This window comes from Notolepis coatsorum (genome assembly GCF_963971535.1).
Source record: "Notolepis coatsorum genome assembly, chromosome: 10".
NCBI lineage: Eukaryota > Metazoa > Chordata > Actinopteri > Aulopiformes > Paralepididae > Notolepis > Notolepis coatsorum.
Genome location: NC_140174.1, coordinates 38,045,102 through 38,054,930, shown reverse-complemented (window position 1 = coordinate 38,054,930; position 9,829 = coordinate 38,045,102). Strand labels below are relative to the sequence as shown.

General features: G+C 52.9%; 1 protein-coding gene across 1 annotated transcript in view; it reads left to right on the top strand.

Annotated features, from left to right (window-relative positions):
- pax2b (paired box 2b) overlaps positions 1–9,160 on the top strand; it is a gene marked incomplete at its 3' end in the record, with an annotated part of 34,871 nt that extends 25,711 nt beyond the window's left edge. Inside the window, exon 8 of the mRNA XM_084323005.1 lies at positions 9,113–9,160. Coding sequence (XP_084179131.1) covers positions 9,113–9,160 — 48 coding nt within the window. The remainder of the gene's footprint in view (positions 1–9,112) is intronic.
- Between the last annotated feature and the right edge of the window lie 669 nt (positions 9,161–9,829).

Here is a 9,829-nt window from a genome sequence, read left to right as displayed (position 1 = left end):
GAACACCTACTCCCTGACCCAGAACCCCCCCCCCCCCCCCCCCCCCCCCCCTCCTCCAAGTGCATGACAGTAAGGTTAGTTAGGATTAGATATAATTTTTATTAAATCTATTTAATTTCAGATATCGATTGAAGAAGTGTGTCTTTAGTCGACCACGAAAGGTTGGACGGGTTTCGGCTGTCCTAACTGTGGTGGGAAGTTTGTTCCACCATTGTGGGGCAAGGACGAGAATGACCATCCCGGAGCTTGGATATAGGAGTAGGTTTGAGGCGGCCAGAAGATGTAGGGGTCTTGAGGGTGTGTAGTTAGAGACCAGAGGTAGGCGGGAGGCGTTCCCTTCGCCACACGATATGCCAGGTCGAGGGCCTTAAAGCTACATACACACACACACATCTTCTAAATCCTTAACATCTGAGAGTGGCTGGGGGGGGGGGGGGGGTAGTAAATGATGCTCAGCAGGAAAAGAGAACAAGAGCGCTAGTAGACAGGTCAGTTTACACGAGGAGGCCGGTACTGGGATTAGCTGGGAGGCAGGTACATACTGGGATTAGCTGGGAGGCATGTAATGGAATTAGCTGGGAGGCAGGTACATACTGGGATAAACTGGGAGGCAGGTACTGGGATTAGCTGGGAGGCAGGTACATACTGGGATTAGCTGGGAGGCAGGTACATACTGGGATTAGCTGGGAGGCATGTACTGGAATTAGCTGGGAGGCAGGTACATACTGGGATAAACTGGGAGGCAGGTACTGGGATTAGCTGGGAAGCAGGTACATACTGGGATTAGCTGGGAGGCAGGTACATACTGGGATAAACTGGGAGGCAGATACATACTGGGATTAGCTGGGAGTCAGGTACATACTGGGATTAGCTGGAAGGCAGGTACATACTGGGATTAGCTGGGAGGCAGGTACTGGGATTAGCTGGGAGGCAGGTACATACTGGGATTAGCTGGGAGTCAGGTACTGGGATTAGCTGGAAGGCAGGTACATACTGGGTTTAGCTGGGAGGCAGGTACATACTGGTATTAGCTGGGAGGCAGGTACTGGGATTAGCTGGGAGGCAGGTACATACTGGGATTAGCTGGGAGTCAGGTACTGGGATTAGCTGGAAGGCAGGTACATACTGGGATTAACTGGGAGGCAGGTACTGGGATTAGCTGGGAGGCAGGTACTGGGATTAGCTGGGAGGCAGGTACATACTGGGATTAGCTGGGAGGCAGGTACTGGGATTAGCTGGAAGGCAGGTACATACTGGGATTAACTGGAAGGCAGGTACATACTGGGATTAGCTGGAAGGCAGGTACATACTGGGATTAGCTGGGAAGCAGGTACATACTGGGATTAGCTGGGAGGCAGGTACATACTGGGATTAGCTGGAAGGCAGGTACATACTGGGATTAGCTGGGAGGCAGGTACATACTGGGATTAGCTGGGAAGCAGGTACATACTGGGATTAGCTGGGAGGCAGGTACTGGGATTAGCTGGGAAGCAGGTACATACTGGGATTAACTGGAAGGCAGGTACATACTGGGATTAGCTGGAAGGCAGGTACATACTGGGATTAGCTGGGAAGCAGGTACATACTGGGATTAGCTGGGAGGCAGGTACATACTGAGATTAACTGGAAGCAGACGCTGATCCACAGGCTTTTCTAAACAGGAGTGAATGTTGCAGTGAACAGTGAATTTGCATGACTCATAATTGCCAACCCTCTTGCACCCACCGCAGTGATGTCATATCTGATGAATAGTCTCTTATGAGTAATGACTCAAATGGGTTGGGTAATAGCAATGGATGATCCGTAACACTTGATAATCCATCACCCGCAGGAAATATCCACTTGAATCATCCTGAATTACACGCGAAAGGGGGATCCCCTGGGGGAGTTCTCTTCTGAAACGAACCCGTGGCTGAAGTGAAGTGACCGACAGTCCAAACGGCAGACGCTTTCCTATTGTAAATTCAATTTCTCTGTCTGTTGTTTATTTCATAGCTCCCCTGTGAAGCACCAAAAGCTGATGTTCTGTCAGCCTATAACTGCCGTATATGTTTGTCATTCACAGCCCTTGTTAAAGGAAGAAGGGGGGAGGGGGACACACTTGAATCCTTCCCTCACCCCCTTACCCCAGCAGAGAATTCCCAGTAGTAAAATTATTCCATTTAGATGGAAACTTTTTTTTTGTCACTCCCCTGTCTAAATTGGCATATCTGGGCTCTCACACAGAAACCAATAAACTGTGAACCTGGATGCATCTGTCAATCAAGCTCATCTTTACTACAGCAGATGACAACAACATCCATAGGAGGGGGGGGGGGGGGGGGGGACATCATAGGAGAAAGGCAGAAAAAAAGCACCTGTCACCGTCTTTCCTTCATGAATGGACAGGATCTACTCGAACGTTAAAAGAACGCTGATTCTCACAGACGGACGAAAAACTAAATGTTTCACTTGAAGCGGTCCAGTATACTTCTGCCCATAAAGTTAAAGTATACATAAAGTATTGCATTTTGTTCCACGTTCAAATGAAAAAGTAGTTCACTTAAGTTAATGCAGAGTGCTGAAATGTTGATTTACTGGCTATTTATGAAATTGACTATTTGGCAGCTAAAATGTTAGTGGATTCATTTAGGATGGGGGGGGGGGGGGGCAATCCAGCTATAACCTACTGAGCTTTCAGTTCACTGTCTAACGCTGAAATTAATGCAATTACTTCTCACTGAGTCATCAGTAATTCTTTTAATGTATAGAAAAACTTGTTTTCACTCCCCCTCATTGCGGATCCATTTAAATGATTATAACTCATTCAAAAGAGCGCTCCTAAGGACTTTGAGTAACATTACAGTACCAAAGTACCATACCCAGTTGTGCGAGATGAAAATCCTCCCTAAAACAGAATTGACATTGTGCTGTTCCAATGATCTTTGACAGTTAATTCACTCTCTATAAACATATACATCTGTCTCCCTAGGATGGAAATGAAGGAATCAAAACATGAATTTGTGATGTCATCAAGGGACACTTTTTGGAGTTGGTCCACTGACACTGAATTTGTCACCAAATTAGTGGGCTCAAATCATTTTAGTTTGAGCTATTATCCAACTGAGGGGCGAATTCATAAAGGGATTGTGCGGCTTTTTCTGACGCTATGCCGGCGCAAATAGCTCTGAAACACAGTTTGCTATTCACAAAGGAAGCGCAACGGGTGATGAGGTGATAACTGCATTCCATCAGCATCGCGTCCAGTGCTATTTGCGCATATTTAAATGAGGTAATATGGGCGGAACATGTTCCCCTTTCTATGCAAATGAGCCTCGTCCAAAAACACTCCCAATTCACGAAGGCAGGCACAAATTGCACCGCGCAGTTAAAGCCACGCTCTTTACGTCTTGAGAGATTTGGTGGTAACTAAGTGCATTAATAAAGGGGTGTCATTGCCAGCATCTCGGGTGATCATGGCAGCAGTAATCGTTGCCAGGCGAAGGCATGTAATGCCAGGCGTGCTTGTGAAAGAATATTTCAAATGAGAATTTGATTTAGACAAGGCCGAAATCAACCAGAGACACAGGTTGCAACCCCAAGCAATTCTTGATCTACTCTATGAAATCAAGGATGATATTGGGCCAGCCGCCCAGAGATCCCATGTGATAGAAATCGGAGGTTTTTCAATGTATGTGATGTATATATTGGGGGAGATGACCACATCTAAACGGTGTCAGGTCAGAGAGGTCAGAAATGTGCTTGCTTTAGCAGACGGTGATAGAAGAAGTGGTTCAGAGCGAGCAGGGTGTGAGTGTGAGTACCACACTGAGCAGGGCAGAATGTTTGGAATTCCCCAGTACATCAACATTGATACGGCGGGCACAGAAGACAGGCAGAGCAAGGGAGAGGGTTTGACAGTAGAAACTGCGTTTAAAATGTGTGAAAGGTTATTAGCAGTTGTCATGACAGCGCGTCGCATGACAACCAGAACAGGGGCGGGGCCGTCGTTGCTATGACGAAGATCATATAAATCGAACAGTAGTTCCGGGTAAGGGCAGACCAAAGAAACGAATCCCACAGGAGGGAAGGAACCATCAGAGACTCTCATCCCTCTCACCCTCGCCGGTGGGGGGGGGGGGGGGAATGACACATCATCATTAGCTTCGGCTAACGCGAGGAGGGTTTAGGCTAACGACCAGGCCTGACCACCATTGGACTGAATAGCAGAAGGACGATAGACTGAACACACCGAAAGTGTCAGGATCTGAAGGATCTGAACTTTCTGAACAGTCCTCTGGCGCTCCCGGGTGGTCTGGTTGCGGTGCTACAGGCCGCCGCCTTTCGTATGGACTTTTGTGTACACATATTGTCAAGTCTGTTGTCTGTCTTGCTCCCTGTGTATCTCCCATTAGTCCAGATGTTCTAGTCTCCCTTGTATTCCCCGTGTTGTTATGTTACAATGTTTATTCCTGCCTGTTAGTTCAGTGTCTAGTCTCCTTTCCTTGTATTCATGTGTCCTGCCTGGCAGCCCCCAGCTGTTCCTTGTTGTCTAATTAGTACCTGTATATATTCTCCCCGCCCCTGTCTTCCAGTGTCGCGTCATTGTTTGTTGTTTTCCCGTCAGTACCCTTCCGTACTGTGTGTATCTCCGTATCTCCTGTGTCAGTACCTTCCCGTATTTGTAGTCCATGTTTTCCAGCATTTCTGAGGTTTTGTTTTCCCCTGTAACGTGTGCCTTTTGACTATGCTCAAGTAAAGCTATTATTATTATCGGAACGTCGACTCGTTGCCTCTTCTCTCTTACTCCACATTGTCCCGCGATTGAATCCTACACTCCTCTCCTAAACTCGGATCCTCACAGTATGACGCGACCTAACCAGGATTCAGCGGACAACGGGAGAGACCAAGCGAGCGACTTGCTGCTGACCATGAAGCACTTCTTCGAGGGAGGTTTCCTCGCTTCATCCTCGTTCGAAAGGATGCGACTGCATGCGCTGCTCACCTGCGCAAGTGGGACTTGCAGCTCGGAGCAGGCTCCCCTGCTTGCGGAACATGAACGGCAGCTGGGACTGATTATTCGGGCGCTCTGGTCCCCTGCTCCCAGCGAAGCCACGGCTACCAGTACATCCTCCTCCACAAGTAAGGCCTCTACTGCCACCGCAGCTGTTAGCGTTGGTCCCGCGGCCTTCACTGCCCAGGCTATTAGCCCAGCCGTTAGCCTAGCTTCTAGAGCTAGTAACGCTAGTCCCCGCTCCGTTAACGCTGTCCAGGCAACTAGCACAGCCGTTAGCCTTGCTTCCCCCGTTAGTACTGCTAACCCCGGCTCCATTAACACAGTCCATGCCACTAGCACAGCCGTTAGCCTAGCTCCCCCAGCTAGCACGGCTAACCCCGGCTCCGTTAACACAGTCCACACTACTAGCATAGCCGTTAGCCTAGCTCCCACAGCTAGTACTGCTAGCTCTCGCTCTGTTAACACTGCCCAGACAGCCAGCTCAGGCCCTATAGCTAACAAAGCCTCTGCTGCTGGGACCGCCCCATTGGCCGGCAAGGCCCCTGTGGTTAGCTTAGCCCCTGTAGCCAATATAGCTTCGGCAGCTACCCCCCTATCTCACCTCTCTAGCACAGGCCCTATAGCTAACGAAGCCTCTCATGCTGGGACCGCTCCGTCGGCCGGCAAGGCCCCTGTGGTTAGCTTAGCCCCTGTAGCCAATGTAGCTTTGGCAGCTACCCCCTTAGCTCTCTTAGCTAACACTGCCCAGGCAGCTAGCACAAGCCCAGTAGCTAGTCCTGCCCCTGTAGCAGTTTGCATAGGCCCCGCAGCCCTCACTACACAGGCAGCTAGCACTAGCCCAGTAGCTAGTACAGCCCCTGTAGCCATTGCAGCTTCGGCAGCTATCCCCTTAGCTCTCTCTGCCCCCACAGCCAAGTCAAGGGTTCCTTCTGTTTGGAGGCTCAGTGTAGGCTCGTTCTCTACCACTTGCTTACTCCCTCCTGCTACTGCTAGCGAGGCTTATGCAACTGGCAGAACATTTGGTGATAGAGCAGCCTCTGCAGTAGCTACCTACCTAGCTGCCCTCGCGTGCACAGGCCCTATAGCTAACGTAGCCTCAGATGCTGGGACCGCCCCTTCGGCCGGCATGGCCTCCGTGGTTAGCACAGCCCCTGCCGCTAGTGTAGCCTTGGTAGCTACCACCTCAGTCCAGTCCGCTAGAGCCCCGCCTGCTAGCGTAGCACGCACTTCTAGCAGGTCTCAGAATGCTAGCAAAGCTAAGAAGACTAGCATAGCCCTTCCCGCTAGGGTAACTCCTACTGCTAGCACCTTAGCCCCTCCCGCTAGCGTAGCTTCTACAGCTAGCACCTTAGCCCTTCCTGCTAGTATAGCATCTACAGCTAGCACCATAGCCCTCTGTGCTAGTATAGCGTCCCCTACTGGTCCCGTAGCCCCCCTCTGGGACGGGTTTCATGAGGCACATTCCCTCCTACAAGAATTCATGGGCAATTATTCTCCGGCCTGCAGTCTGGAGGAGCGAAAGAACGCTTATCGCCTGGTGTTCTCCATGATGAAGCGGAGTCCTGAAAGAGCATGCGAACTCCGGGTACTGGCCGGGAACATGTTTAGGGTGCTCTTCCAGGACCCCAGCTCCCCAGCCGACTGCCAAGCTGCTAACCCTGGTAAGGCCTCCACCACCAGCATGGCCTCTACTGTTAGCATAGCTGCTACTAGTTCAGTCCCTACTGCTAGCATAGCTTCCACAGCTAGCACGGCCTCCTCTGCTGGTGAAACCTCTACCGCCAGCGTGGCCCCGGTTGTTAGCACTGCTACTGCCAGCACCATAGCCCCGTCTGCTAGCGTAGCTCCTACTGCTAACAAGTCACGGAGAGCTAGAAAGTCTAGAAAGGCTAGCATAGCCTCACCTGCTAGGGTACCTGCTGCTAGCAACCCAGCCCTGCCTGCTAGCCCCACTGTGTGTAGCGCATTCAGCTAGCATGGTCTCCATGGCTAGCCCAGCCCCTACTGCTAGTACCGTTCCTACTGCTAGCATAGCTTCGTCAACTAGCCTGTTTCCCACTACTAGGACTGCCCCTTCAGCTAGTAAGGTCAGTTTCCCTAGAGCCGCCCTGTCGGCTAATCTCTTGGCTTCCACAGCTAGTCCAGCCCCGTCTGATAGCTTAGCCTCTGCAGCTAACCAGGCTTCCACAGCTAGTTCAGCCCTGTTTGCTAGCCTAGCCCCTGCTAGCTTACTCCAGATCGCCCATGTAACCTCTGTAGCTGGCGCTTTAGCTCTTCCTGCTAGCATACCCTCTACAGCTAGCACATCCCCCACTGCTAGCAGACTCTCTGCAGCCAGTACTGCTCCTGCACTTAGCATAGCCCCTGCTAGCTTACTCCAGATTGCAGATGTAGCCTCTACCACCAGCATGTCTCCCACTGCTAGGACTGCCCCTTCAGCTAGCAAGGTCAGTCTCCCCGCTGCTAGGACTGCCTCTTCAGCTAGCAAGGTCAGTTTCCCTGGAGCCGCCCCGTCGGCTAACCCCACAGTCTTGTCCGCTAGAGCCCCTGCTGCTAGCACCTCAGTCTCGTCCGCTAGAGCCCCTGCTGCTAGCACCTCAGTCTCGTCCGCTAGAGCCCCTGCTGCTAGCGTTTCGGTCCCGTCTGCTAGGGTTCCTACGCCTAGTCCCTCAGTTCCGCACGCTAGAGTTCCTACTGCTAACGCTTTAGCCCCGCCGGCTGGTGTAGCCCTAACAGCTAGCACGGGCCCTGCAGCTAGCATTTCCCAGGTAGCCAACCCAGTCTCTACTGCCAGTTTAGCCCCTGTTAGGGCAGCTCTAGCTGCCCCTGTTCCTCCTCCGGCTCCCGGGGAGACCCCGACGTCTGGTCCGGGTCGTGCCCCTGCTCCTGTCCCCGGGGAGTCTCCTGCCTCCGGCTCGTCGTCTGGTCCCGGCTCCTCGTCTGGTCCAGCCCTGCGCCGTGGTCTACGCCGTGGTCGACGCCGTGGTCAACGCCGAGGTCTGCACCGAGGTCTACGCCGTGGTCGACACCGTGGTCAACGCCGAGGTCTGCGCCGAGGTCTACGCCAGGAGGGTCCCCCATCCGGGGTCCTGCGCCCGGTCCCAAGACCTCCACTTGGAGTGGCTCCCGTCCGGGGTCCTGCTCTGGAGTCGTCGTCTCCGCCCTTCATCTCCGGGTCCCCTGGTTCGGTCCCGGGGTCTGCTCCTGGGGGGGTCCCCGTCTGAGGTCCTGCTCTGGAGTTGTCACCCTCGCCCCTTTGTTCCGGGCCTCCTCACCGGGCCCCTGTCCCAGTGCCCGGCCTCCCCCGTTGGGCTCCTGTCCCCGTCTCCAGCCCCCCTCTCCGGGCCTCTGTCCCTGTCCCCGTCTCCAGCCCCCCTCACCGGGTCCCTGTCCCCGTCTCCAGCCCCCCTCTCCGGGCCTCTGTCCCTGTCTCCGGCCCTCCTCTCCGGGCCTCTGTCCCTGTCTCTAGCCCGCCTCTCCGGGCCTCTGTCTCTGTCCCCCTCTCCGTGCCCTGTGCGCCCTTCTCCGGGCTCCCCTCTGGTCCCGTTCCCCGGTCCCCCTGCTGCTGGGCCCCTCCTGGGTTCTTTTTTCCGCCCCCCCCGGCTCCTGTTTCCCGTGTCCTCGTCCCCAGTTTTTTCCGGGGTTTCGGCCCTTCGCCCTGCCTGTTCCGGGTCGGTATCGGTGGTCGTCTGGGAGCCTCCCTTTCGGGGGGGGGGGCCTGTCAGGATCTGAAGGATCTGAACTTTCTGGACAGTCCTCTGGCGCCCCCGGGTGGAACTGGCGCGAGCTGGGGGCCAATCGTGGGACGAAGAGATAGTGCGACAAAAGTGGGGATCGGTTAGCTGCTGGTGTCACCACGGAAGACGACAAACAGGGAACCGCCCTGTAGGACAGATAATAGGTGTTGAGAAGGTGGTAGACTAGGGGCTGTAGGACACTCATACCGTCCAACAGTCTGAAAGGGCGTGGCCATGGCAGGGGCTTGCAGAGGAAAAATATATAGAGAACTGGAGATAACTCCATGGAACGAGCTGCAGGCCCAAAGCCATGGTAGACTAATAGAAAACACAGGGTCGAGTGTACAGAAAACTGCTGGCGTGGTGTTTCTGCTTTCAGAGTCTGGAGAGGACCGACGGCGGTGGAGACGACCCCCAACCAAGATAACCGACGGCGGTGGAGACGGCCAACGGGGTGGAGTCCAGCGGTCGCAGGCGGTGTTGCCCAGGGGAGAACGAGGCGGACATCGGAGGGGGCTTCCCTGCGGAGACGCTGTTTCGAGGCGTTTTGAAACAACAGAGCATGGGCAGGTGTCTTGAATGAATCATGGACAAACAGGGACTTCCTTTCAGAGTCAATCAGGAGATCGAGAGACGAGACAACAGCGAGAAGTCCTGTGTTCATTGATAATAATTGATAGGAGTATGAGATATAAATGGAGGATTCATATATAAGATATATGTATAGAAGGATATATATATATATAGAAGGTAGATAAGAGGGAAAACAGTAAAACAACAGGATAGAATTATTGGGAGCAGACAGAGGGGCCCCAATTGTTATGAGTCGTTGGATGTTGTTGGTTTTGGTGGTCTGTTTCGGTTCCCTTTGTGCACGAAGGGGGGCGCAAACAGACATCAGGCAGCAAGATCACTGGGTTGACCGTGGGCCGTCTTCATTTCTTGTGCACGAGAGATGAGGTTGGTTTGCTTCAACCACAGTCTATTTTTGATTAAAAAACCAAATAATGATTTATGATTCTGAAGGGTTGATAAGAATCAAGGGGGGAATGATAGAAATCTGAGGTTTTTCAATGTATGTGATGTATATATTGGG